The sequence below is a fragment of the Vanrija pseudolonga genome, chromosome 4, assembly GCF_020906515.1.
Source record: "Vanrija pseudolonga chromosome 4, complete sequence".
NCBI classification, from domain to species: Eukaryota; Fungi; Basidiomycota; class Tremellomycetes; order Trichosporonales; family Trichosporonaceae; genus Vanrija; species Vanrija pseudolonga.
In genome coordinates, this window is record NC_085852.1 from 2,135,019 (window position 1) to 2,160,827 (window position 25,809).

Genomic DNA, 25,809 nt, shown 5'->3' on the forward strand with positions numbered 1-25,809 from the left:
GCGCCTAGCTGGCTCTCCCAGGCCCGCGCGGAACTGGCCCGGATCTCGGCCGCTGCCTCGCCTGTCTACTCGCGTCATTCATGGCGACGTGAGATGAAGTGGGGAGGGACGCGCGACGATGCCCGGCGTGTTGCTGGCGAAGGCTGGGGACAGCGACCATGGCTCTGGTGACGGGCAGCGCGACCACTCCTCTTGCTGACGCGACGCCGGCTTGCCGCCCACAGCGACACCGCGACGCCGCACAACTGGTCTTCGCCCATCCAACCCCGCCCGGACGGCGTTCGGCCGATGACAGGAGCCCCGCCATCTCCGTCCCACTCCGCCCCCCTCCGCCCTCCGACGAGGCCGACTCGCCCGTAATCTTGGCACACGCCCACACGCCCCGCCCACCCCGCTAGCTACCATCCTTTCATCACTGCTATGCAACTTGTCTAGCCAGTACGGCGCGTGCTTGTGCTGCCGCACATTTAGACAAGGCCGGCCTCCTTGAGCTTGGAAACGAGCTCCTGGACGCTCTCGACCTGCAGGCGTTAGTAGAGCACGAACAGCACTACCCACCTTGCCACCACCCTGGCGGGCAGGGGGCTCGGTGACCGAGATGGTCTCGAGGCGGGGGGTCTGGGAATGTCAGTGGGTGGGATACGGAGACGTTGTATACACCCACAAAGTCGAGACCAAGGTCCTCAGGCTTGAGGGTCTCAATCTTCTTCTTCTTGGCCTTCATGATGTTGGGCTGCGGGTTAGGAGGGTTCCGGGGAGGGTATGCTCACGAGCGAGGCGTAACGGGGCTCTGGGCAGTGTCAGTGGCTGTACCCCAAGGTATTACTGCGTCGCCTCGCGCTGCGCGCTCGGCTCGGCCGACTCACCGTTAAGACGCAGGTCGGTGGTGAGAACGAAGGGAAGCTTCGACTCGACCTTCTCGAGACCGCCGTCAATCTCGCGAGTGACGGCAACCTTGCCGTCCTTGGAGACCTCGAGCTTGGACGCAAACTGGCCCTGGCCCCAGCCGAGGAGACCAGCAAGAGTGCCACCAGTCGAGCCCGAGTCGTCGTCAATGGCCTGCTTGCCGAGGATGACGAGGTCGGTCTTGCCGTCGCGCTCAATGACCTTCTTGATGGCCTGGGCGACCGCGAGGGGCTCGACGACGGCGTCGTCGGCGACCTGGACGTGGATGGCCGAGTCGGCACCCATGGCCAGCGCAGTGCGGAGCGTGTCGACGCTCTTGGCGGGGCCGACAGTGAAGGCCGTGATGCTCTCGACAAGCGACTTGTCCTTCTCCCTCAGGCGGACGGCCTCCTCGACGGCTGTGGCATGTTAGTCGCTGTCGCTGTCGTCGTCGACGGCGCGGCGCGGAGGACAACCGCGCCGGATCTCGTGCCGAGCTCGGCTAAGCGCCGGGTAGGTGCATGTTGGCGCCGAGCGTCGCTGTGGTGGTACTCACCAATCTCGTCAAAGGGGTTCTGATCGTCGTCAGTAGGCTGTGCGACGCAGCGAGCTCACCATCGAGTGCTTGACGCTAGTGTCGACGCCCTTGTTGCCAGCGGCTATCCGGATCTTGCTGTGAGAAGTGTCAGTGGGAGGAGCAGCTGGCGACGAAAAGGGGCGAGGCAAGCAACACGACGCCGACGTACACGGCATAGTCGATGGCCCTCTTGACGGGGACGAGGACGTGGACGTGGGCAGCGCGGGTAGGGAACATTTTGGGCAAGTGGTGTGGGGGTAGGAGGTGGGGTTGAGGGAGTAGAAGTAAAAGTAACCAAGATGTGTGAGATGGAGGTGTGCCGGTCGGTTGGGGCAGGCAAGCAGGCAGGCAGGCAGGCGTGGTCGTCGATGCTAGCCGATGGATGGCTCGGACGTTGCAGACCGTTACCCGGAACAAGCACGCACTACACGTAGTGATACATTTGATCCCGAACACCGAGGACGGGCCGGTGACGTGGGATCTGGCAATGTGGGCTGGATAGGACTGTATGATGTGCTACGCGCCTAAACTCCGACTAGGCCCGCGCCACCCAACGCCTCTCCCACCCAAAAATACTCCCGTTGCGTGCCCTTCCGAGCGCCAACCAGCTTGCAGCCTTTGTGACCACCACCACCGCAGCGTCGCGAGCATCACAGACAACGACGACACCTCAACCTCCCTCCTATCCAACTCCCCACTCTCCCTCGAAACAATGTCCGCCATCGCCCCCATCACCGGCAAGGTGCGTAGCGCTGCGACGGGAGCGAGCGCGCGGCAACTCGACTTGCGGCACGCGCGCGATTCTCCGTGGACCGGACGATGACTGACGACGTTTCGCAGCTCCGCAAGCAGATCTTCACCGACATTGGTGTCTCGTGCGCATCGTCGAGTCTTGCTTTGGGCACAACTAACGTCGCAGCCTCGGCCTCGGTATCGCCGCCGGCTACTACTTCTGGTGCGTAGTGCTGCGGGGTTGAAGACAAGAAGCTGACAATCGCAGGTACGGCATCCACCTCCCTGCCGGTTCGTATCGCGACTCGGCTCGACTTGACACTTGCCATACTAACACGCCCTAGCCAAGAAGCGCGACGTCTTCTACGCCAAGCTCGAGGCCCAGAAGCTCGAGGAGTCCGCTTAGACTGCATCATCAATCTTCGGGACGACGAGACAAGAGTAAAACCACACGACGCGGCACAAGCAAGCACACAACAGAGGGAATCATGGCGCAGTATGCAACCTGATGCCGCCTGAGGGGGTCGCGGGGACGTGAGCACGGCGATGCGCGCCTGCTCGACGCCGACAACAGCACGGAGGACGATGATTCTGACCACACCCGACACGACGCGCATCGCGCCGAGATGCGGACACTGCCCGCGGAGGCAAACGGTGGCGTTGGGCGCTGGCTGGCTGGCGCTCGGGTCTTCGCGGTGGCGCGGCGGGGCACGGAGTTTGCGCTGCTGCTGCTGTCGTCGTCGTCGTGAGGACGTTGATGTGGTGCTGTTGGGAATCGGATGTGTGTTGGACAGCTGGTTGTTGTCGTGCGGGTGCTGCGGCGGCAAGAGTTGAGTTGCCGAGGTCTGCCGAGCTCCGGCTTTGCCTTCCTTCCCGGCCGGGTCAAACTCGCACGAAGACTCTGCGCTCGACACTCGGCGCTGTGTGCCCGCGCATTCATGCGCTGGATACGACGTAGCTGTCGACCAACAGCAGCAGTTATCGTCATTGCGCCCTGCTGCCCTTCTTCACCTGCGTGTGGCCTTCCTTCCAGCCAGGTTCTGTCAGGCTGCGCTTGTCAACTGCCTTGCCTCGCCGCTTGTGTCCGCTCGTGCTCGCCGATCATGCCGAGCGATGCTGCATACTGATCGTTGGCATATATACGAGAACGAGCGGCGGCCTTCCGAGTGCGCTTCTACTCGCGCTTCTGACTCGTGGGTAGAGGGGATAGCTTCGCGCTTGCTTCTCCATCCATCATCCCTTCTTGCAATGGCGGCATCGCAGCGTCAGTCTCCCAGCACCTTCTGAGGTCGCAACGTCGCATCCCATTGTCAGAAATATACCTGCTTGCGGCAGTGGTTGCCGGGTGTTGGACAAGGTGGACCAAGTGACCCCGTCGCCGGCTCAGCCTGTGCTGCTCGGCTTGCTCGTTGCGAGGTCGCTCCGAGGCAGATGGCTCACGACTCGCCGCCTAGTCGGGGAACATCGGCAGGCTTAATATGTCGAGGTATGCTGGACTTGAGTGGACTAGCCTGGAGACGACAGCGGAGATATCCAGCAGAGTAAGGCCTGGCTTGGCCATGTGAGCGCCGGCGCTCAGAAGGGGGTGTACTGCCCCGCGCCCGGGGCCCATGGCCTCGAACTCTGGCTCCAATGGGGCGTGTAAAGCGAGAGAGAGAGAGAGAGGTGCAGCAAGCCGTCCCGTCTCATCTCAGCTGTGCAACCCGCCTGATATGCGATTGGGGCGCCGTTTCCCCGACATTAAGATCGAGGCGGGGCAGCCGGACGTGTCGTGCCATTGCCTGCGCTACACCGGCCGACGCGGACCGGAGGGGCCGAGAGACAGGTGAGATATGACGCCGCTGGCCGCCATGCCGTTTGCTTGCGGAGACGACGCCGTAGAGCGACTCGAGTTTGGGTTGGAGCGAGGCGGCGTCATGATGACGGGTTGCGGGGATAGTGGGACGCCGGACGAGGATGCTGGCAGCAAGCAGCCTATTAGCCGTGTCGTGCGTGCCCCACCAACCAACCTCGCACGCATCCGCGGTGCGCGGTGGTCACCGCCGCCGTGCCGCGTACGTGCAGCAGCAGCAACAGCTCGTGTGCGCTGAGATCTGCAGTGCACATCGATAGGAAGTAGCCCTGCCCCGGCAGGCAGGCAGGCAGGCAGGGCACAGGCGCCACTCTCGCCTCGCTCCGGCGGCAGAGTGAGTCTGGAATGTGCATGCCCACCTACCCACCAGTGGCTCCAGCCGCCGTTCCACCCGTGTGCCTGCGCTCCGCGGTTCCCCGTACCCTGCCGAACAGCCAACAGCCAACGACTGAAGCAAGCACTGCCGCGCTAAATTGCCGGCCGGCGCGAGCGAGCGAGCGAGCGAGCGAGCAGCTGGCAGCCTGCGTACATCCGCTAGTTGGCAGGCCCCCACTCGCCCCTCCCTCCCCCACCCCCACTTTTGTTCGAGGCTCGGCTCGTGACTGACTGACTGCCGCGGTGAGCCCGTATCAGAAGCACTGCAGCAGGCCATATCCGATACACCGGCCAGGCGCGGCCAGCAAATCAGAGAAATGAGACGACAGCGGGGCCAGCGGGGGGGCCGGTAAACCGCTCGGCGGAGGGCTGTCTTCCGGCTCTTGTGCAGGGCAGACGAGGATAGGAAGGAGTGAGTGTGCTCGGGCACGGCGCCGTCAGTCAGTGGGTGGGTGTGTCGACGGCCAGCCAGGGGCGGGGCTGGGCCTGTGGTACCAGCGTACCAGCGTCTCGCAGCCCCACGTGTGGCTCGTGTCACTGGGATGCCCCGCACACCCCGCGCGGGCGGGCAAAACCAACGAGGGTACGAGGGCGCGCAAAATGCTTGCTTGCGCTACTGTTCTTTGCAGGCCCACGGCCGCCGCCCTCGCCGCGGCCGTGTAGATGCATTGGTGGTGCGTCGCGATGAAGAGTGGGATGTGTGGCCTTGCTGTACGCACTGTTCGGTCTGATCGCCGTATCTGCCGTCATGTTGGCCGATTTGCTCCCGTCATACAGGGTGTGTGGCACTTTCGGCGATCTCGCCGCGACGAATGTGGTGCAGCACTCATCTCACTCTGTGTTTGCCTTTGCCTCACCCCGCCGACACAGCCCGCCGCTGCTGCCGCCGCCGTCGCCGCCGCTGTCACCGCCGGCTCTTTACGCTCAGTCGCCCATATGGTTCCCCCACTACTACGGCCCAGCAGCAGCAGCAGCAGCAGCCAGCAGCATCTTCAAAATCAGCCTCCTCCTGCCTATTGCGACTGGGCCGTCGTCGTCGTCGTCGTTGTCGCTACACTTGAATATAACACACGCGTAACACCTAGCCCATCTCCCCGCCCACTCACTCACTCCACCGTCAACCGTCGTCCACCACCACCACAACCCCTCGTGCCGCCGCGACACTGCCCACCCACAACACTTCGTCCTAGTCACCCCCCCTCCCCACGACACGACCTCGACCCCCCACCCCCCACACTCATTCACCCCCCGCGCCATGTCCCACCCCCCATCGCCCCCCACGTCGTCGCCCGGCTCGCCATCAGCCAACGGCGAGCGCCCGCAGCTCATTCTCTGCGCCGACGGCGGCGGATCAAAGGTCTGCGTCGTGATCCGCTCGTCGGACGGCATCGAGGTCCGCGGCACCGCCGGCCCGTGTAATGTGTGAGTGCAGCGATATAGTGGCGGTGGTGGCCAGCTCGGGTGTGTCGCCAGTGAGCGAGTGGCCGGTGGCACCTGCGCGTGCCACGGCCCACGGCTTGGCGACATTGACCACGACGACGACGACAACGACAACGACGCGACCGCTTGCGCGTGCACGCCCGCGCGCGCGCGCCGCAGCATCCTCGCCGCTACCACCCGCCGCCCCCACCACGCCCCACCCGGCCAAACCGGCGCGATCACCGCTAACAACCGCAGCCAATCCGTGGGCCACATCCCGGCCGCCGACCGCATCCTCGAGGCAACCTACAAGGCCCTCTCGCTCCTCCCCACCTCGTATCTCCCCGACGGCTTCACCATCCCCCACCTCCAGCAGCCCCTCCCCCCACATGCTATCCCCTCGGGCGTGCGCTCGCGCATGGCGAGCCCCCATGCTAGTGGTTACAACACACCCCGCGTCCGTCCGCCACCCCTCAGCCAGTCGCTGTTCGCCCTCTGCTGGATCGCGCTCGCTGGCTTCACCACCGACGCTGACACGGCCGCGTTCTTGCCCTTCATCTCGACGGCGCTCAACACCCCCGGCGACCGCTTCACATTGACGAATGGTGAGTGGCTGTGTATACACGCGTTAAGTATCCCTAACACGTCCAGATGTCAACCTCCTCGCCGCCCCCGCCGTCCACCTCTCTGGCCTGTCCCACTGTGTCGCCGTCGTCTGTGGCACTGGCACCATTGCACGCACAATCAAGGTCGGCAACCGCGAGGAAAACCTCCCGCCCAGCCCTCCCGTCGAGGTGCGCTCTGTCGACGGCAACGACGACCCAATGGCGGGCACTGTCACGACCAACGGCACGAGCTCGAAGCAGAAGAAGCAGAAGGGCCTGCCGCTGCAGGACATTGGTGTCTCTCGTGGTTGGGGTTACATGTAAGTTTGAGTTGGTCAACCCTCCTTACATCCAACTCACACGCGCCAGGCTCGACGACGAAGGATCCGCCTTCTGGGTCGGCCGCCTCGCCATCCGCTACGTCCTCTCCAACTGGGACCGCGCCCACTCGACCGGCGTCTACTCTTCCCCTGTCCCAGAAACCCTTCCGCTCCACACCGACCTGCTCGAGTACTTTGAGGTTGACGACCCTACCGAGCTGATCGGCATCGTCTCGCTCATGACGTCGTTTGTCGACGGCCTGACGATCGGCGAGGCTTCCGCCAAGCGCAACGCCTACCAGGCCGGAGCGGGCCGTGTCGTCTTCAAGTGGGCGTTCCCCGCCGACTCTGGGGTGCAAATCACGACGGATCTCAAGAAGGCATCGCACGAAGCAGCCCTCAAGATTGCCAAGAGCGCGATCGAGCCGCTTGTCGACCTCACCCTCTCTGCACTGGGCGACCGGTCAGTCGTCGAGCCGGCCCGCACGGCGCTCACCCTTGGCGGCGGCCTCATGAACTCGAACGGTTACCGCCAGCTTCTCCTTCAAGGCCTCAAGGCGCGCGGTGTCAGCTTCCGCGACGTGTTGTTGGTTGACGACGCTGCGGGTGAGGGAGGCAAGGCGTTGGCTGCTGTGGCGTTTGGGCAGTAAGTGGGGGTCGTGCTACGCCAGGCTGGCGTGCGAGTATGAGTCGGAGAGCGAGAGTGAGAGATAAATACAACACGCCAACTAGAGAATCGCCCTGCGCCGAGACGTGCCGCCGCGTTGGCGGGGTAGACTCGCCCAGGGCGAGGGCACAGGCGCCCGCAACGCAACACTCGTACCCGCCAGAGTTTCGGCGGCGCATGTGAGCTGGCGCGGGTGGTGGTGGCCTAGTGTTGAGTGTATTAGGGGTAGCCGGGCTACGAGTGCCGACACTGCAAGGCACCGCTGCGTCTTCATCTAGCAAGATGGGCCAGGTGGGTAGGCAAGCAAGCGGCAAGGTAGCAAGGTAGCAAGGTAGCAAGATAGCAACATAGCACCGTACAGACATTTGGGCTCTGTGTCATATGAATTGTGTAACGAGTGAGGGCGGCGGCGAGCGCAGAGCCGCAGCGGAGCGAGCAGAGCGACGAAGGAGGGAGCTCGTCGAGGACAGGCAGGGACGAGGAGCAAGACGGCCGGAGTGCGTCGCCGCGACGCCGGCCCGGCTTCCTGCATCTCATGTCGCGTCGTGTCGTCATACGACCTAGTCTACAACAAGGCTACAACAATAACAACCGTGACATGCCTCGCCACCCACCCCGCGTTGCCGAGCTAGAACACAAACCCCGCGCCCGCTCGATCGAGGTACTAACCTCGCGCTCGCGAACTTAACCTCGCTATAATGTTGCACCAGCGGCGCCCGCCCGGCGGGCACGCAGGCGGCTCGCAGTGGCGTCCAAGTGGCGTCTGGCATTCCATGACGTGCTGAGCACGACTTGGCATGTACAGTACTGCAGGTGGATGATAGATAAATGCGATGCAAGGCACCTGGCGGGGTGCATCATCGCCACCAACACCACAGCAATGTCCTACTCCGACGGCTTTGCAGAGCGCAACGCGGCGTGAGTCCGTGGGGGGGTGGGGAGGTCGAGTGGGGGGTGGGGGAGTGGGGTGGGGAGTGGGGGAGTCGACATGCTCACGCCGCCGCCAGCTTCGCCGCGACCGCCTTCCCCGGCCCGCAGCCGCTCCCGCCGGCCAAGCACATCGCCGTCGTGGCGTGCATGGACGCGCGGCTCGACCCGCGCAAGGCGCTGGGGATTGAGATTGGCGACGCGCATGTGATTGCGAATGGTGAGTCCGAGCAAGCGCCGAGCGAAGCGGCGCAGCCGCGAGCGAGGCAGCGTCGTCACGAACGAGGCGAGTGGCGGCGGGGACGCGAGCGACGCCGCAACACGGGGGGAGGCGACGATGACGGCGGTAACGGAGATGAGACGATGAGCGGGCGGGGGTGAGAGGTGACGCCGAGACGAGATCAGTGAGACCGTTCAGCCCACTGATACCCCCAGCCGGCGGCCTCGCGAAGGACGCCCTCCGCTCGCTCATCATCAGCCAGCAGCTGCTGGGCACGCGCGAGATCCACATCGTGCACCACACGGACGTGAGTACGAGGCACGAGGCCGCAGGCCGAGGGCCGACGGCGCCGAGGGCGGCCTTCCTTACTTGCTCTGGTGGCCTGCCGGCCAGCAGCCACGACTAGCTAGCGCTCGCTAACGCTCGCCCCCGCAGTGCGGCATGGTGACCTTCACCAACGACGTGCTGCACGCCAAGCTCGTGTCGGACCTGCACACGCACGCTGGCGATAACATCGACTTCCTCCCGTTCCCCGAGCTCGAGGCGAGCGTGCGCGACGACGTCGCGTTCCTCCGGGGCCATGAGCTTATTCTCAAGGAGAGCAAGATTGTCGGATGGGTTTATCAGTGCGTTGGTGTGGCGCACCGCGCCGCAGGCGTGGTGCGGTGGAACCTGGTGAGGGTCGCTGACACGTCAGGATTGAGGACGGCAAGGTGCGCAAGGTCGTCGAGGCGTAGTCGACCCGACTTGACGCCTTGATTCAGTGGGTTGAAGACCGTGGGTTGAAGAAGAAGCCTTTGTTAGTAGTGATGTTCGACGGCCACGCCGTGCCACACGTTCATGAAAGATCCCAAATACAACACAACGACCTAGTGCTTGCCCCCGCCCAGCATGACGCCGAGCACGACGGCGACGGCGACGAGCGCGCCGAGGATAACGAACCCGATGAACGCGTTACGACACCGGCGGGCGTACTTGAGCTCGGTCTGGTGGGGGTGTCAGCTAGCGTCAAGAGCGGCGCACACCCGCGCTCACCTGCCGCACGATCGCCACCATGTCGTCGAGCCCGGGCGCCTTTTCCATGTCGCTTGGCGAGGACTGCACCGTGAGGGGGATGCAGATGCTGGGGGGGTCAGTGACCGTCGTATGCTGGGCCAGCCATCGAGCGAGTGGCTCGCAGGCAGGCGGCTGACGCCGCCCGCTCGCCACTCCGCGCCACTCACATCATCCAGCCGAAAAGCCACAGCGGGGGGAACAGCCATCCCCAGACCCACAGCCTACTGGCCAGCGTGTACGGCTCCTCGCGCGGCGCATACTTGACCTCGTCGGTCTGTGTCGCGCTGATGCCCCGCGCGGTCGCCGTCGCCGCCGTCTCCATGCTCGCGCGGGGCGTGCCAGTGCGCCCTTGCACGGCCGAGTACATGCTGATCGTGTCCGGGTGCTGGAGGTTGCGCGCGAGCTCGTACCGCGCCGACGACATGCCCGTGCCCGAGCGCGAGCGGCCGCCGGCTCCGGGCGTGGTCGTGACCGTGTCGCTGCGCTGGCGGGTGCGCGGCGCCGACGCCGCCGCTACTGCCGCCGCGGCCTGCTCCGCCAGCTGCGGCGTGCCGGTCCGCAGCGGCGGATCCACCGCCAGCACGTACATTGGCGCCACGTCCGCGCCGCCACTCCCCGGCACGACTTCGCCGGGGAGCACGCTCATGCGGTGCGCGACGTCAGAGTACATGCTGAGCGCGTCCATGCTGCCTACGCTGACTACACGCGGGCGGTTGGGCCTGCGCGAGCCGTCGAGCGCGAGCTCGAGCTCGAGATGCTCGAGCGCGTCGTCGCTTGCGCTTACGAGGTCTGCGAGGGCGGGCGTCGGCGCGCCAGACGGAACAGGCTTGCGGCGCACTTTGTCGGCTGTGTAGGCCGCCTTGGGGGGCAGCAGCGGCTTGGACGTGTCCGAGTCGGTCCGCGCATGGTGGCTCCCGTCCTCGCGCGCGAGCTTGGGCAGGTCCGAGTCCGTGCGCACGTGCTTCGGCAGGCCCGAGTCGGTGCGGGCGTGCTTGACAAACTCGGGGTCGTAGATTGACGGCGTGGAGAGGTCGCGGCTGATGGGTTCGGGCGGGGTAACGGGGCGGTCGGAGGAGGTGCCGGAATCGGCCGAGTCCGAGTGGCCGTGGGAGAGGCTCGGCGGCTCGGCGTGCGTGATGAGCCCGAGCGTAGAGCTGTTGAGATCGAACGAGATGCTTGACCCGTGCGAGTTGTGGCTGGTCGCGCTCGTGGTGTGCCGCAGCGCCGAGGAGCGCGGGGAGCGGTTCGCGCGGGAAGGTGCAGCCTTGGAGGCGATGGTGGACGAGCGGCGCTTGGTGCGGCTGTCGTAGGAGAACGGGTCGTCGGACTCGATAGAGCGCTCCGACGGCGTGAGGGACACGATGGACGCGCGCGTCAGCGGCACGATGGTGCTCGCGCGGAGTGACGAGCGCGGCGGGCGCGACGGGATGGCCTTGGGGCTTGGGCTGGACGCTGCTGGCGGCGTCGGCGCAGGTTTCGCCTTGGGGGACGTCGCCTTCTTCAGCGCGGAGACCTTGGAGCGGCGCTGGGATGAGGGCGTAGGCGACGCCGAGGGAGAGGTGCGGGGTGTTGGTGCCATTTCGGCGCAATGAGAGTGGTCGTCGCTGACGATTGACGAGGTGGCGCCGGGCCGAAGAGTGATGAGGAGGACGAGGTGGTGGATCGAGTTGGGTCAAGAGGAGCATGTGGTCCTCGTTGCTGGTGGCTCGGGCCTGTGTCTGCGTCGACCAAGAGCAAAGCTTCAATGTCCGAGCGCGCGCGATCACGCTCCTTCTGGGCGCCAACAACGCAAAGTGCCACGGACATCGTCGTCTAGTGGGTGGGTGGGTGGGTGGGTGGCACCCGGCACCCGCCGCGCCACGCGCCGCCAATGCTCAGCTCGAGCGCGAGGCCCTAGATTCGACAGAGATGCGATTCTCACACTGGCGGTCGAGGCAAAGAGAAGGTGCTTTGGGGTGGTGGCGAGGCTGTGGTCGACACTTGCGGCGTGGTGTGCGACACTGCGGCTTACATTGCGGTGAGGTGTGGTCAGTCAGTCAGTGCTCCGTGTTGTACCGTTTGACCCAGCAGATCGCATCGATACCATCTCGCCGCCATCTTCGTCTCACAGTTGCGCGCATCCCACATGACACTTGCTGCTGCTGCCCGCCGCCACCCGCGCAGCCAAAGGCGTCATGCGGCTCGTGCGGCGGCGGCCCAAGCCACCACCAGCAGGCCAGTGTTAGATGCTTTGCGCGACTCTGACACCACCTGGTCCATTTTGGGGTCACTGATAAGTGCGAGGAGGGGTAGCAGTATTGGATACCGTTGATACCAGTCAGCACGGCCTATGCATCGGGGTGGTGCGTGGTGAGCAAGCATGCGCCTGTATGGTGCTTTCGATGCCTACATAGAGCGCTTCTGCAGATCGCCACAACCACGTGTCATCCACGCCGTTGCCACGCGATAAATGTCGTGTAACTTCCCCTCGGACCGACCCGTATCACTCCCTCCTCCATCTTCCCTCTTCCTCCATCTTGAAATGTCGAAACGACAAAGTCGACTGCAACAACCCACCCCACCATGCCACCAGCAAACCTCACGACGCTCCTCTCCTCTCTCCGCGCGCCAATCTTCAACACGGCCGCGGTGGCCTCGAACGCGCGCACGGGCGCAAAGTACCTGCGGAAAAGGCTACGCGGCCCCAGCGTGCTCAACTACATCCCGACGTTCCCGCGGCTCAAGGACCTGAACAGCACGCACGTCTCGAACAAGTACGCCGGGTGGGAGGGCCTGTCTGGCCCCGACCAGCCCGGAGGACTGTACCAGCTCCCGAAGAGCATGGTATGCGCCGAGGGATACGAGGAGGTCGAGCGCCGCGAGAAGCCCGGCCCGCCTATCAAGCAGCGTGCGGTCGTCAAGCCTGCCGGATGGGTCGAGAGCGACGCTGAGTACACGCGCTTTGACGACGTCGCGAAGAAGCGCGCGCGTGGAAAGGGCGCACCGAAGAAGGGTGAGTCGCGAGCGAGACATCGAGCGCAGCGAGATGGCGAGGGAAGGAGGGGGGATGCATGTCCCCCGCGGCCCTCGTCCTCGCTTGCGAGGGAGGAGGGAGGGGATGCCGCGTCTCCCCCGCCCTCGTCCGCTTGCCCTCGCGCTGGCCCGAACAACATGCTGACTCACTCCCCAAGGCCAGGGCAGGCGTTCGCAGCTCAAGGGCGGCAAGAAGAAGTAGTCTGGGTGTGTGAGTTGAATACTGTCCGCTGACGCCAACTGACACCCCAGCCTCGTTCTCCCCTCTCGCAGCGTCTCTATACCATGCATTGCATTGCAGTTTGGCGGGGGTTCGGCGAGGCCGGCGTGGAGGTCGAGTTGGGCGCCAGGCATTCGGCAGGGTCGTCGGAAACTGACTGACACGGAGGCTGGGGCTTGAGGTTGGGCATCATGGCTGGGTCGACGGCAGCATGGGACTGACGTTCTCTTAACGGACTCTGTCCAGCTCATCTGTCAGTCTGCACCAAAAGTCCATTCTCATCACCACAGCGATCACACAAGTCACATCACACGCGTCTATCTAAGCCTTAAGCACCCCCGTGCTCCCCGGCGCGATCTTCTCGAAAAGCGGCAGCAGCTCGGCCCAGTACGCGGCGCTCGCGGCGTCCCCGGCAGGAGTGTGCATGAACGCCGAGGGGCTCGGGGTCGCGTGGCAGTCGGCCCAGAACTAACGCGGCGTCAGCACATGCCTCCCTTGCTCGCCACGCTCAACCCACCTCTTCAGACTTGGGCGAGAAGATAGCAGTGGTAACCGCCACGGCGCCGTCGTGCGCGGTCCGCGCGCCGCGCGCATACATCGCCTGCTGCTCCGCCTCGGTGTAGCCGCGCGCCAGGCCGGTCATGCACAGCCCCGGCGTGGTCGACACGGTGCGGATGCCAGGCAGGGCTGGGAGGAGGCGGCGCACGCCGAGCTGGAGGAGGAGCTGTGCGGCGCGTTAGCGCCGTGCCGGCTTGGCTATGCTGGTCTGGTAGCTCACCTTGGACAGGAAGTACCTCTTGTCGTTGACGTACTGCGCCGGGTCGTCGACCGCCTCGACCAGCGACCCGGCCGCGAGGGCGCGCACGACGAACTCGCTGTCCGCCCACGCGTGTACCTCGGAGGACACGATGACGAGGGACGGTTCCGCGGCGCGGCGGAGGGCGGGGACGAGGAGGAGGGCGAGGAGGAGCGTCGAGAGGACGTTGACTTGGTGGCTGCGCGGCGGGTCAGCTCGTCCCTCTTCCCCTCCTCTTTCGAGCGGCAAAGACACACTCACGTCAGCTCGTGCCCGTCGGCTGTGGCCTGGAGCGGGCGCTCGCCGCTGCCCGGCGCGACGCCGGCATTGAGCACCGCGACGTCGAGGTGCGCGAGCTCGTTTGCCTTGTCGGCGAACGCGCGCACGCTGGCGAAAGAGGCCAGGTCGAGCGGCCACACGCGGATATCGGCCTCGGGATGGGCTTTGAGCAGCTCCTCACGCGCCTTTTCGCCCGAAGGAATGGAGCGCACAGCGAGGATGAGCGTCGCGGGGGACTGGTTGGCTAGGATACCGGCTGCTTCGAAGCCGATGCCTGTGGCGTGTGAGCGGTGATGGGAGGGAGCAGGCGGGAGGGGCAGAGCGACGTACCCGTGTTGGAGCCCGTCACGAGGGCGACCTTGCCTGCGAGGACTGGCTCCTTGGTGGGCTCTGGGAAGAGGGGCATGGTGGTGTGGAAAGAGATGGTGGGTTGGCGCTGCCATCAACTTGGCGGTGCGTCATAAATACTGGGCCGGCAGACCCACTTTCGTCCACTTTTCGTCCACCGTCCACTCGACTCCACGCCGTCCACCTCGGCTATCGATAACATTCCGCAGTCACCGCCGATGGGCATGACGACGAGACGGTGCACAAGACGGGGCGCGTACAGTGCCTCGGCGTGGTCGTGCTCGCCTGTGCGTCCCACTGCTCGGTAAGCCGTGTGCGCGGCGCCAGGGTGGAGATTGAACACGACACAGGGCTGCCTGGCTGGATATCGCCATCGCCTCCACTTGGCCGACGGGCAGAGCAGCACCAGTGGACGTGCCGTGTCGGAGGCGGCGACGCGGCGCTCTGGCCGTGGCGGCGCCGCCGGGGGATGGGGCTGTCGTCGTGCGCGGTGGTGCATGATGTACGAGATGCATCGTGCGGCGCGTGCCGCATGCTTGTCTAGCTAGACTCAAGACAAGGCCCGTCACATAGAGCGCCCGCCACACGCCCCCACGCCTACTGAAACACAATCACTTGCCCCGCGGCTATACTCGCGCGCGTCGCGTCATAGAGGGTAAGCCACACCTCGCGCGCGATCCAGCATGGGTGTTCCTCGTCCTCGCTGCTCTTCTCGAGCGCGGCGACGCTGTCGGCCGTCACACGTCCACCAGGGGACTCGACCTCGATGCCGAGCGGGGCGGCGACTGCGAGCAGTTCGCGCTGCAGCGCAACACTGGAGCCGAGTATGACGCCGGGATACTCGTCGTCGACGAGCGGCGCGTCAAAGTCGATCGGCACATAGTACCCGTCGCAGTCGGAATGGTTGAGGAGGTGGCTGTCGAGCATGGAAGCGCCGTCGTAGTCGTCCGCGGCGTCGTATCCTTGTGCCAGCTGGTCGGGCAGCGGCAGGCCAAGGGAATGGTGGTACGCTACCGCGCGGAGGAAGTGCAGGAAGCGGTACGGGAACGAGCTGACCCACGCCTGCGAGTCGAACTCGACCTCGGCCTGGTTCTCCGTGTGCGGCGGCAGGCTGGCCCCCGCCAGCATGGTGTTGATCCGCGCCATGTCCGCGTCGAGCTGCGGGCGCATCTCGTCCAGGTCTTCTGCCTCGTAGGCGCCGTACGGGCCCACTTCTATTGCCAGGCCCATGGTGGGGTGATGTATGATGATGCATTGTTTGGTTGTTGATACGCGGGATGGGTCAAGAGCGGAAAGAGGGCTTGGCTCGACGCGGCGCGACTTGTCAACATTGAGTGAGAGAGGCGCCACGTGAAAACCATGCGCCGGCAACGTTTCACCACTGTCGACTGTCGTCACTTCGACCTCGACATCTCGACCCCCACAACCTTGACCATCTCAACACCACACTCGACTCCAAAATGGCCCCAACACTCTCCCCAACAGCGTACACCCTCCCGCTCCTGCACGCCGCCGCGCACCCAAGCTCGACCGTCTCGGGCCTCCTCCTCGGGCCGTCGCCAGCAGAAATCACCGACGCCGTGCCCTTGGTGCACCGGTACGCCTCCCTCTCGCCCACGACCGAGCTGGGCATCGACCTCGTGCAGGCTTACGCCTCGGCAAAGGGGCTGAAAGTTGTCGGCGTTTATGAGGCGCGCGAGGGCGGCGAGACGACGCTCAGCAGGTGGGGGGTGAAGGTGGCCGAGGCTGTGGGCGGGGTGTCGCTTGTCGTGCGTGCCACTGGGGTTTCTGAGCTGACGACAAAAGGTGGACAATGCCAAGCTTGGCGGGAGCGAGCCTGCATATGTGGTGCGTTCAGCTGTCCTTGATGCCCAAGAAGCTGACCCCGCCGCAGGCCTCAACCGACGTCACATACCCCCCCGAGAGCGTCCGCGCCGGCGCGCTCGCCCTCATCCGCAAGGACAGGGCCCACGCCTCCCTTCGCGACCTGGACGACCACCTCGAGGACGCGTACGTTTCTGCGGCGTGCAAAGCTGACAGACGCCAGGCGCGTGGAATGGCTCGAGAACAAGGCCGTCAAGGCGGCTGTTGCCAAGCTGGCCTAGAGAGGGGTGTATAGCCCGCGGCAAGCCGGGCCGACGGGATAGACAGACGCATGAGAGCGGCGCAGATGTACGGGATAATGACTGCGAACGCCGGCGCTCTACCGTGGGACTGCTGACAGCGACAACAACAAGCTCACGGAGAACACACGACCCCGCATACCGCTGCCGTCCACTCTGCGCCGGTGTTCTATCCGGCGGCAACGCGGCGGAACACGAGCGGGGGCCTTCTGACAGTTACATGACTTCTGATCTACGACTATGCGCGCCGCTTCTCGGCCAGCTGGGCCAGCAACTCTGCCGCCTCAACTTTGTTCGCCCCCCGTCCCAATGCGCACCGCACGACGTCGAGCATCGGCGCGGGGCAGTACCCGTCCTTCGGGGGCGGGTCCTTGTCGAGGTTGGTGGGGAACGAGTAGCCGTCGCAGCAGGCCGCGACGAGCGCGTCCTTGTCCGCGTGGCTGAGCGACCCATCCCGCCACGTCGCAACCAGCTCATCCCACACGTCCAGTAACACTTTCGCCCGGTCGACACTCTCCATCGGCTTCCCCCAGGCTGCGCTAACCTGCAGCAGGTTCGCGGCGCGGTGCAAGTCCGCGGTCGTGTTACTCCCTGCGGCGTGGAAGAGCGCAGGGTTGAAGAACAGCGCGTCGCCTTTGCGTAGCGGCAGCTGGACGGAGCGTTTGGCAAACACGTCCTGGAAAGCTGGAACGGAGTACGCCTCGTACCCGGGTCCGTAGGTCTGCGAGTAGGGCAACAGCAGCGTCGGGCCTGACTCCAGGGGCATGTCGGTGTGCGCGACGGCGCCTTGGAGGGTCAGGAGCTGCGAGGCGAGCTGGGAGAGGTACGGCACCCGGGAGGTCGTTGCAGGCGACTGGAACCCGAGGTCTGCGCCGCGTTAGCAACGGAGCGCGGGGGAGCGCTCACGGTAGTCGCGGTGCACGATCTGCGCCCTGCCTCCAGGCCGCACGACGTTAACCTGCGCCGTAACCGCCCACGCCTCGCCCAGCCAGCTCTCGAAGCACAGCGCGAGCACTCCGTTGGCATAGTACGCGGCAAAGCTCGCCGGATCCTCGGCCGCGTGCTTCCCGAACGCGTTCCACACGCGTGAGTTGTGCCCCGGCGCAGCGAAGTGGTCCCCCCCGCCGGAGCCGGTGCCCTCCTCGCGCTTGATGATGCGTTCGAGGGCTGCTGTCGCGCGGTCGACGATGGCCGCGGGCACGGCGTCGCGGACGACGTACACCCCTGGTCCGGTGAGCAGGACATCGTGCAGCTCGCCCATTGCAGCGTCGCGCGCCTCTGGGCCTAGGTGCCGCAGGTCGGCCGCGTCGTAGATTGGGATATTTGAGGCGACTTCGCGCGCGAGCGGATAGTCGGCCGCGTTGGTGGTGGTCGAGCCTGGCGTTAGAACATAGCGGAGCGAGGCAGGCTCACAGATCGCGTCGAACGCCGCGACGTCCGCGGGCGTGAAGGCCCGCGGTACGCGCCGCCTGGGCTGTGCGAGGGGCCAGGTGTGCGTGGGTGCAGCTTCGAGCGTCATTGTGCGTAAGTGCTTCACGACAAGTCGAGCCTGCTGCTGTGCGCTATATACCACCTGCTGTTGCTGTCATCGGCCGGTTGTGCCTGCCTGGTGAGTGAGTTGCCGCGAGAAACCGACCGACCCGGCGCGGGCCGGGTCAGTCACGGTGAGTTGCTCTACATCGCCGACACGGACATGTCGAGGAGTGTATGTAGCTGGGCGTTGCTATACATTATGCATGTGGGCTTGGCGGCCGCGCACGACACCATTTGCTGCGTTATATACCCCCTCGACTGCTGGCTCGATTCGAGCAAGCAGATCGGGCATCTCCGCGCAACGGCGTCACTGGACACCGAGGCGTGTTACCGAGCCGCGGCAAGCAAGCAAGCAAGCACAAGCAGCGCTTGGGCGGCGCTTGTGCGTGTGCAGGGAGTGGCCAGTGAGTGGCCAGCCAGTCAGCATCGCCTGCTCAGCTTAATATACACGGAATGCGGGGTTGTCCCTGTGCAAAAAGGTCAGATATGCCGGCCAAAAGGTCAGATAATAGGATGGAAAAAGTCAAATCGGCCTGGCCATGACGGATCTCACCGGGGGCAGGGGCATGCAGGCGGCAGCGCGGCAGAGCAGCAGAGCAACAAAGCAAGGTCGACGTCGAGGCTAATCGTTTACCCGCCGGCTAGACAAGTGACGAGCAGATGATATGTAGGCTGGGAGGGTGGGTCTCGGAGTGGGTGGATGCAAGCCGCCTCGCCTCCCCACTGCGCCTGCGCCCATATATAACCGCCCATCTCACCCCAATCCCCTCGACAACCATGCGCCCATCCCTCCGCACCGCGACGCTCGCCGCTGCCCTCCGCACCACCACCACTACCCGCCCCCTCCTCCGTGCCGCCCCCCGCGCTACCACCGCCCCAGTTACCCGCGCACTCAGCGTCTCTGCAGTCAAAATGTCCAACTGGCCCACCAAGATCTCCAAGGAGAACCCTGTGAGTTGGGAAAGGTGATGGGGAGATGGGGAGGAGAGGCGGCGGGCGGGTCGCGGTCGCTGGATGGAGCGGGTGGAGGGAGCGACGCCGACGCCGGCGCCGACGCCGCGGAGCTCATCCGCGCCGCTGGGATGGGCGGCGCGTGCGCTCGCTTACGCTGCTGCGGAGGCTGGGAGCTGCAGCCTCCGGCCGCCGCCGCCGCCCGCTCCAACCCAACGCCGCCCGCCCCCCGCGCCCACTCGCCCACGCTGCGCGTGGCCTTGTGACCTCGTGAGCTCTGCTGACGTCCCAGCTCGGTCTCGACGACCCCTCCCTCCTCATCCAAGCCGGCATCCTCAACGGCAAGCAGATCCTCGCCGACTCTGGCAAGACGTTCACCGTCGATGACCCGGCCACGGGCAACATCATCGGCCTCGTGCCCGAGATGGGCGTCGCCGAGGCGCGCCGCGCCGTCGACGTCGCGTACGACACGTTCCAGACGTTCAAGAAGACCTCCGCGCTCGAGCGCCAGCAGTACCTCCTCAAGCTGCACCAGCTGTTCCTCGACAACGCCAAGGACCTCGCGCGCCTGATCGTGTGGGAGAACGGCAAGTCGTGGGCCGACGCGTTCGGCGAGGCAAACTACGCCGCGTCCTACATCCTCTGGTACGCCGGCGAGGCGGTCCGCATCTACGGCGAGACGGTGCCCTCGAGCATCCCCGGAAACCGCAACTTTACGATCAAGCAGCCCGTCGGTGTCGTCTCGCTGCTCGTCCCCTGGAACTTCCCTGCTGCGATGATCGCGCGCAAGGTCGCCCCTGTTATTGCGACCGGCTGCACGTCGGTCGTCAAGGTGCCCTCCGAGACGCCGTTCACCAACCTCGCCATCATGGAGCTCGTCAAGCGCGCCGGCGTGCCCGACGGTGTCGTCAACGTCGTCACCACGCACGAGAACCTCCAGGAGGTCGGCAAGGAGCTCACCACCAACCCCAAGATCAAGAAGGTGTCGTTCACTGGCTCGACGCGTGTCGGCAAGATCCTCGCGGGTCAGTCGGCCTCGACGCTTAAGAAGATGTCGCTCGAGCTGGGCGGCAACGCCCCGCTTATTGTGTTTGAGGACGCCGACATCCCCACCGCTGTTGCCGGCACGATTGCGTCCAAGTTCCGCGGCTCGGGCCAGACGTGCGTGTGCGCCAACCGCATCTACGTGCACGAGAAGATCTACGACGAGTTTGCCGCCGCCCTCGCCGAGAAGGTTAAGCAGTTCAAGGTCGGCCCGGGCTTCGACGAGGGCGTGACCCACGGTCCTTTGATCCACAAGCGCGCCGTCGAGAAGGTGCAGCAGCACATTGACGACGCTGTGTCCAAGGGCGCCAAGATCATCGCTGGTGGCAAGTCTGGCCCCGGCAACATCTTTGAGCCGACCGTGCTCGCCAACGTGGCCAACGACTGCCTCCTCACCGAGGAGGAGACGTTTGGCCCCCTCGCCGCGCTCATCAAGTTCAGCACCGAGGCCGAGGTCATCGAGCTCGCCAACGACACCGAGGTCGGCCTCGCCGGCTACTTCTTCTCCAAGGACGCCGACCGTATCTGGCGCGTGGCCGAGGCGCTCGAGACCGGCATGGTCGGCGCCAACACTGGCGCTATTTCCTCCGCGTTCATCCCCTTCGGCGGATGGAAGGAGTCGGGTTACGGCAAGGAGGGCGGACACGAGGGCACCGACGAGTACCTCGTCAAGAAGGTCGTCATTGTCGGCACCAACCTGTCGTAGGTGTAGCAGAGTAGGATATCTGTAGGAAGCAAGTAGTGTACGTTAGTAGTCGTCATGATATTGCATCGATTGGAACGAGCGTCGGCTTGGGGGCATGAGTGGCGGCGAGGTGGCGAGGTGGCGAGGTGGCGAGGTGGCGAGGTGGCGAGGTGGCGAGGGCGACGACAGATGGCTCGCTAGGTCCCATGCACTTCGGAAGTGGTCTGCGGCCAAGAATGCATTGCCTTCTGTTGTCCTCTAGCTGTCCGTCTGGCTTGTTCCATGCATAAGTGTCGTGTCTGGCAGAAGGCCTAGCAAGCACCATTTTGTCTTTGTAATGCCCCAGCCCCCGCGGCTCGCTCAGCTGCCGACCTCCACCTCCACCCGCCCGCCCAGGATTCTTCAATTTTGCTGACCCACACCACCGTGACGACATTTTCGGACGATCCTTGGTTGTCTGTTTGTTGTTGTTGCTCCATCTCACTCACCCACCTTACACACCCACGAAAATGTCGGCAGAGCAGGACCACTCGCACGACGCGCACGTCGACGACGCGACCCTCGACGCCGAGGACGCGCTCGAGATTGTCGAGGACGACGGTGCGGGCGAGCCGATGGTTGACGACGACGACGACTTTGAGGCGGCCGGCTACGACGGCGAGATTGTCATTGGCGCGCCTATGCCTGGGGAGGAGGACGAGCTCATGGGCGAGGAGGGCGGCGAGGGCGAGGAGACGATGGAGGATAACTCGATCAGCGCGGCGTGTGAGTAGTGCTCTCGCACGGGGCGGGACAACGAGCTCGGGCTCGCTTGCTTGGAGCTACGCCGCTGACACACCACAACGCAGCGGTGCACAAGGAAAACCAGTCCATCTTCGCGCTCTCGCTGCACCCCGCCTTCCCCAACCCCCCACTAGCCGTCTCGGGCGGCGAAGACGACACGGCGTACGTCTATGCGCCGCTGCCTCCCGGCACGGGGGCCGAGATCAACGCCGACACGTTTGAGCCGATCACGCTCGACGGGCACACCGATTCGGTCGTCGCGGCCGAGTGGAGCGCCGACGGCGCGTACGTCGCCACGGGCGGCATGGACGGCCGCGTCCGCGTCTGGAAGCACGACGACAACTTTGCCACCTGGGCCGTCGTGGCCGACTTGGAGAGCGGATCCGAGATCCAGTGGATCAGGTGGCACCCCAAGGGCCCGGTGATCGCTGCTGGGTGCGAGGACGCGACTGTGTGGCTGTGGCAGGGTGGGTAGAGCCTCAGGCAGAGGGAGAAGGGGAAGCGACGCAGTGCTGACACCACGCCCCAGTCCCATCCGGCAACGTTCTCAACGTGCTCTCGGGCCACACGATGCCCGTGACGCAGGGTGTCTTCCCTCCCCCCGCGGGCCGCCAGCTCCTGACCGCCTCGCTCGACTCGTCGCTGATCCTGTGGAACCCCGCAGCCGGTACGCCAATGTTCAAGGCGTCCATCTTCTGCCCGCCCAACGACCCCGAGCTCGACCCGGCCGAGGTCGGCATCACCGCGCTGGCTGTCTCCCCGAACGGCGCGATCGCCGCTGTCGGTGGCGCAGCGGGCAAGGTCAAGCTTGTGTCCTTGCCCAAGGGCGACGTTGTCGGCACGCTCGAGGGCCACGGCGAGGGCGAGAGTGTCGAGGCGCTCGTGTTCATCGACCTGCTTAACGGCGCGGGTGGCGGCAAGGGTGTCGTGCTCGTCTCGGGCGGAACCGACGGCAAGGGCTTCGTGTGGGATGTCGCCACTGGACGAGTGCGCGCCGAGCTGAAGCACGACGTGAGTAGCGTGCAGAGCAAGCATGTGCCGAACGCTTTTGCTGACACACCCAGGAACCCATCACGTCCCTCGCGGCCCACCCAGCACCAGCAGTGCACCTCGTCACCTCGGCGTCGGCCGACCGCACCCTCAAGACATGGGATGTGCGGACTGGCGCGCTCGTTGCCGAGCTCAAGGGCCACACGGGCGTCGTCAACTCGGTCAGCGTCGCGCCGCTCCCCGAGTCGGCCGGCGCAAGCGACCACGGCCTGGCGGCGGCGCAGGCCGTCATCTCTGGCGGCGACGAGGGCGTGTCGCTCGTGTGGAAGCTGTAGGCGTGCAGCGTTGCGTTCGTTGCATACATCTAAAAGTATACCCTGTAATGTCTATGCATAGATATGGCTGTTGCTGTTGTTGTCTTTGTCGTTGTTGTAACCGTCGTCGGCGTCATCACCGTCGCGTCGTCGTCGCCGGATAGCCGCCGCCCACTTTTGCCCCACGCGCCTGTGCCGTTGTCCGCGTAATTGATTGGGGCCAAGTCGGCTCAACCCCAACCAACAACACCAAACTCACCTGCTACACCAACTCACCCCATCCACTCCTTCCTCGGCGCGATGAGCAACAACGCTGCGGCTGGGCCGAGCAACCATGCTCTCAGCCCAGTCCACAACGTACACTCGGTCTCTCCGGTTCACAATGTCAACTCGGCCCCCGTTGTTGCGGCAAGCGACTCGCGAAGCACCACGCCCCAGCCGAAACGCCCGAGCCCGACCGCGCCGTTCCACCCGCCCGCAGACACGTCGACGTACCGCGACCTCCTGCTATTCGAGGAGCGGCTCAAGCTGAACGCTGAGATGCTGCGGAGGAGGAAGCGGCGGTATAGTGGTGAGTCGGCGTCGCGCGCGCGCAGCGCGGCGCGGCGAGGCTGGGCGATGGAGGCGAGATCGCCAGCGGCGGGTTGCCGGAATGGGCTCTCCTCGCCGACGGGCGCACGCCTACTGGAGGGAGGGATAGATGGCCCTCTGCGTCCAGCAGCGGACTTTGCAGCTCGAGACGTGGCCAGGCCGTCCCGAGCCGCGACGACGGCCGCCCTGTCGTCCGATCGATGACAGATCGCACTAACCCTCCGCCCCCGACCCCGCGCAAGGATGCTGACCCACCCAGTCTTTCTCTACTCCTTCATGGCCGGCCTCAGCGGCATGGGCTACCACCTCGTCGTGATGCCACCAGATGTGAGTGGTGTGGGGCGCCGGCGCTGGCACCGGCCTGCTTGTCCGTCCCCGCTCGCGGCGATCCGCTGACACCGCCCCTCCCCAGAACATTGTCCTCCTGCGTGGACTGCAGGCCGTCGTCGCAGTCGTGTTCATTACGCTCGCGCTCTTCTTCGCCTCTGGGATGTACGATGAGAAGATTCGATACTCGCATAGGTGGGTGTTGTGGGCGGTGGGCGGCGTGGACTGGCGCGGTGCTGACGCTGTCCTTTCTTGCTCGGATCGATTGATGACTTGCTCGTCGCCGCTCACATCTCGCTTCACCCGATGCTCGCTCCCGCCCACAGCTACATCAACCACTCGAACCGCGCCCTCCGCCCGCTAAACATGTACCTCAACGTGCGGCGCGCCCCGGCGTCGTTCCTCAACTTCCTCCCCCTGCCGGCAGCCTTCCGGCCCGCCCCGGGCCCGATGAAGGCGCAGCCGGCGGCACGGCGGCCCTCGCAAGGCAACCTAGGCCTCGGGCCAAGTCCAGCCGGCTCGGCGCCCGTCGCGCGGCGCGTGTCGCACTCGTCCTCGCTGGTCATGGCGCAGATCCCGCCGAGCCAGAACCCGCGCGGCGAGCTCATCTTCTCGTCCCGCGTAGACCACCACTTTGAGGAGGGATACAAGCGCTACCGGGCCGCGTTTGAACGGCGCCGCGAGGAGCGCTCGCGCGAAGAAGCCCGCGCACAGGGCAAGTGGTGGCATCCGAGCTACTGGCAGCGGCTGCCGCCGGTAGTGAGCAAGGGGATCCCGGGGCAAGGCGGCTCGACGCCGCCGCAGAGCTTGAGAGGCACCCCGCCGCCCGGCCTGCGCCAGTCGTCGCCGCCCGCGAGCCCGCGCAGACGCGTGCGCTCCGACCCCAAGCCGGCGGAGAAGGACGACGCCGACGAGGTGGCGGCGCGGCGCGACCGCGCAGAGAGCTACAGCTTTGTGTTTACGCCGCCACCGTCCGAGGCCGTCGGCGCAAAGGCAGCCCGAGGATGACGCATGCATCATGTCAGACAGAGAGAGGAGAGAGACGAGAGAGCCAGAGCCAGAGGGGCAGGCAGGCAGGCGGCCGCAGCAGGTGGCGCCGCGCCGCCGACGACCCATGCGGCGCCACCACCATACGACTAGGGGTCGAGAGCTCTGAGCGGGTTTGAACAAACTGGAGCTGTATGCAGCAGCAGCTCGTTCATCAACGCACCATACCACCACCACCACACACACGATGCCGACGACGAAGACGACGACGACGGCCCCACGCTCCTTACACCACCATGTGCAGATTCTAGTGCTACTTTTCTTGGTCGTGGCCGTGCTCGCGCAGGGCAGAGTAGAGTGCGTCGTCGAGGGGTGGGGCACGCTGACTGACGGCAAGGAATAACAGATACGGACACGGCGTCGGCAAGCGGCAGGTCGCGCCGCCGCCGGGGGCGAGCAGTAGCACTGCCCCGCCGCCGCAGAGCACGACGAGCGAGCCGGCCCCTCCTACCACGAGCGCGCTTACGACCGCGGTCGTGGACCCGCCGCCGACGTCGGCAGTAACCACCACGACCAGCAAGGGCGGCGGTCCGACCAGCCCCGCCGCCGGCGGAGGGGGGCAGGCGGCGGGCACGACCTCGGGCGGCGTAGCCGACGCTGCGAGCAGCATGGGCGGCGTCACTGGCCTGAAGACGAGCACCACGACGACCCCGGCGGCGGGGCAGCAGCAGCAGCAACAGCAGAAGACGTACTCGATCCCCCCGCCCGCGAGCTACACGTACACGCCGAACAGCGTCGAGAACACGTACCACCCGACCAGTAGGCCGTATCCCTGGGCGACGAACAGCAGCGCCGTGGCGGAGGCGAGTCGCACTGCGGGGCCGGCGGTGGACTCGGCGCGCGCGGCGCAGGCGATGCGGATGACTGGGATTGTGGTGAGCTTGCTGGCTGGGAGTAAGTGGCTGAGTGAGCTGACGCGCGCCGCAGGCCGGCTCCGTCGTCGGCGCCGTGCTCTTTGTCCTGCTTGCCGCTACGCTCGGCCTGTGTATCGCTGCCAAGACGCGCGCGAGGGGGTACGGCGACGGCAGCGGCGCGTACGACGAGGACGCCGACGCCGACGCCGACGCCGACGCCAGCGAAGAGGTTCACGAGAAGGAGAGGGAGGGGAAGTAAGTAGATTGGACTCGAGAG

The 25,809-nt window shown here is 65.5% G+C and overlaps 11 protein-coding genes across 13 annotated transcripts; 6 read left to right on the forward strand and 5 right to left on the reverse strand.

The window, feature by feature from the left end:
* Nucleotides 1-394: 394 nt before the first annotated feature.
* Nucleotides 395-1,938, reverse strand: ETFB (Electron transfer flavoprotein subunit beta). The gene is made up of 8 exons (XM_062772643.1): nt 1,632-1,938; nt 1,501-1,558; nt 1,442-1,478; nt 867-1,304; nt 771-790; nt 665-733; nt 559-618; nt 395-521 (listed from the first exon to the last, which is right to left on the reverse strand). Exons 1-8 carry the CDS (start codon nt 1,697-1,699, stop codon nt 468-470), a joined length of 804 nt encoding a protein of 267 aa, XP_062628627.1. The 5' UTR covers nt 1,700-1,938; the 3' UTR covers nt 395-467.
* Nucleotides 1,939-5,676: 3,738 nt separating this feature from the next.
* On the forward strand, nt 5,677-7,832 carry LOC62_04G006078 (uncharacterized protein; the record flags this gene model as incomplete). Of its 3 annotated transcripts, XM_062772644.1 has the most annotated exons (6): nt 5,677-5,843; nt 6,099-6,445; nt 6,492-6,765; nt 6,815-7,411; nt 7,596-7,611; nt 7,794-7,817. In XM_062772644.1, the coding sequence occupies 6 exons, from the start codon at nt 5,677-5,679 to the stop codon at nt 7,815-7,817; spliced, it is 1,425 nt and encodes a 474-aa protein (XP_062628628.1). The 3 variants fall into 3 exon arrangements, with proteins under 3 accessions (XP_062628628.1, XP_062628629.1, XP_062628630.1); XM_062772645.1 differs by having other exon boundaries at nt 6,815-7,611; nt 7,656-7,832; XM_062772646.1 differs by having other exon boundaries at nt 6,815-7,832.
* Nucleotides 7,833-8,312: 480 nt separating this feature from the next.
* Nucleotides 8,313-9,316, forward strand: BQ2027_MB1315 (putative protein; the record flags this gene model as incomplete). The annotated part of the gene is made up of 5 exons (XM_062772647.1): nt 8,313-8,350; nt 8,440-8,579; nt 8,795-8,886; nt 9,015-9,205; nt 9,277-9,316. 5 exons carry the CDS (start codon nt 8,313-8,315, stop codon nt 9,314-9,316), a joined length of 501 nt encoding a protein of 166 aa, XP_062628631.1.
* Nucleotides 9,317-9,448: 132 nt separating this feature from the next.
* On the reverse strand, nt 9,449-11,214 carry LOC62_04G006080 (uncharacterized protein; the record flags this gene model as incomplete). The annotated part of the gene is made up of 3 exons (XM_062772648.1): nt 9,449-9,565; nt 9,615-9,702; nt 9,803-11,214. 3 exons carry the CDS (start codon nt 11,212-11,214, stop codon nt 9,449-9,451), a joined length of 1,617 nt encoding a protein of 538 aa, XP_062628632.1.
* Nucleotides 11,215-12,182: 968 nt separating this feature from the next.
* LOC62_04G006081 (uncharacterized protein) lies at nt 12,183-13,074 on the forward strand. Its single transcript, XM_062772649.1, has 3 exons — nt 12,183-12,627; nt 12,806-12,858; nt 12,900-13,074. Exons 1-2 carry the CDS (start codon nt 12,198-12,200, stop codon nt 12,847-12,849), a joined length of 474 nt encoding a protein of 157 aa, XP_062628633.1. The 5' UTR covers nt 12,183-12,197; the 3' UTR covers nt 12,850-12,858; nt 12,900-13,074.
* Nucleotides 13,075-13,188: 114 nt separating this feature from the next.
* Nucleotides 13,189-14,348, reverse strand: sol3 (Short chain dehydrogenase sol3; the record flags this gene model as incomplete). The annotated part of the gene is made up of 5 exons (XM_062772650.1): nt 13,189-13,335; nt 13,385-13,591; nt 13,646-13,862; nt 13,925-14,216; nt 14,273-14,348. 5 exons carry the CDS (start codon nt 14,346-14,348, stop codon nt 13,189-13,191), a joined length of 939 nt encoding a protein of 312 aa, XP_062628634.1.
* Nucleotides 14,349-14,887: 539 nt separating this feature from the next.
* LOC62_04G006083 (uncharacterized protein) lies at nt 14,888-15,520 on the reverse strand (the record flags this gene model as incomplete). The annotated part of the gene is made up of 1 exon (XM_062772651.1): nt 14,888-15,520. The coding sequence occupies one exon, from the start codon at nt 15,518-15,520 to the stop codon at nt 14,888-14,890; it is 633 nt and encodes a 210-aa protein (XP_062628635.1).
* Nucleotides 15,521-15,726: 206 nt separating this feature from the next.
* On the forward strand, nt 15,727-16,477 carry EMC9 (ER membrane protein complex subunit 9). The gene is made up of 4 exons (XM_062772652.1): nt 15,727-16,059; nt 16,097-16,138; nt 16,185-16,300; nt 16,338-16,477. The coding sequence occupies exons 1-4, from the start codon at nt 15,751-15,753 to the stop codon at nt 16,393-16,395; spliced, it is 525 nt and encodes a 174-aa protein (XP_062628636.1). The 5' UTR covers nt 15,727-15,750; the 3' UTR covers nt 16,396-16,477.
* A 174-nt stretch (nt 16,478-16,651) lies between these two features.
* Nucleotides 16,652-17,932, reverse strand: LOC62_04G006085 (uncharacterized protein; the record flags this gene model as incomplete). The annotated part of the gene is made up of 2 exons (XM_062772653.1): nt 16,652-17,280; nt 17,320-17,932. The coding sequence occupies 2 exons, from the start codon at nt 17,930-17,932 to the stop codon at nt 16,652-16,654; spliced, it is 1,242 nt and encodes a 413-aa protein (XP_062628637.1).
* Nucleotides 17,933-18,659: 727 nt separating this feature from the next.
* davD_1 (Glutarate-semialdehyde dehydrogenase DavD) lies at nt 18,660-20,647 on the forward strand (the record flags this gene model as incomplete). The annotated part of the gene is made up of 2 exons (XM_062772654.1): nt 18,660-18,897; nt 19,190-20,647. The coding sequence occupies exons 1-2, from the start codon at nt 18,724-18,726 to the stop codon at nt 20,645-20,647; spliced, it is 1,632 nt and encodes a 543-aa protein (XP_062628638.1). The 5' UTR covers nt 18,660-18,723.
* Nucleotides 20,648-21,062: 415 nt separating this feature from the next.
* Nucleotides 21,063-25,791, forward strand: SPAC25H1.08c_1 (putative WD repeat-containing protein; the record flags this gene model as incomplete). Its single annotated transcript, XM_062772655.1, has 9 exons — nt 21,063-21,391; nt 21,475-21,876; nt 21,939-22,420; nt 22,474-22,730; nt 23,058-23,284; nt 23,564-23,631; nt 23,717-23,826; nt 23,958-24,390; nt 25,606-25,791. The coding sequence occupies exons 1-9, from the start codon at nt 21,136-21,138 to the stop codon at nt 25,789-25,791; spliced, it is 2,421 nt and encodes an 806-aa protein (XP_062628639.1). The 5' UTR covers nt 21,063-21,135.
* Between the last annotated feature and the right edge of the window lie 18 nt (nt 25,792-25,809).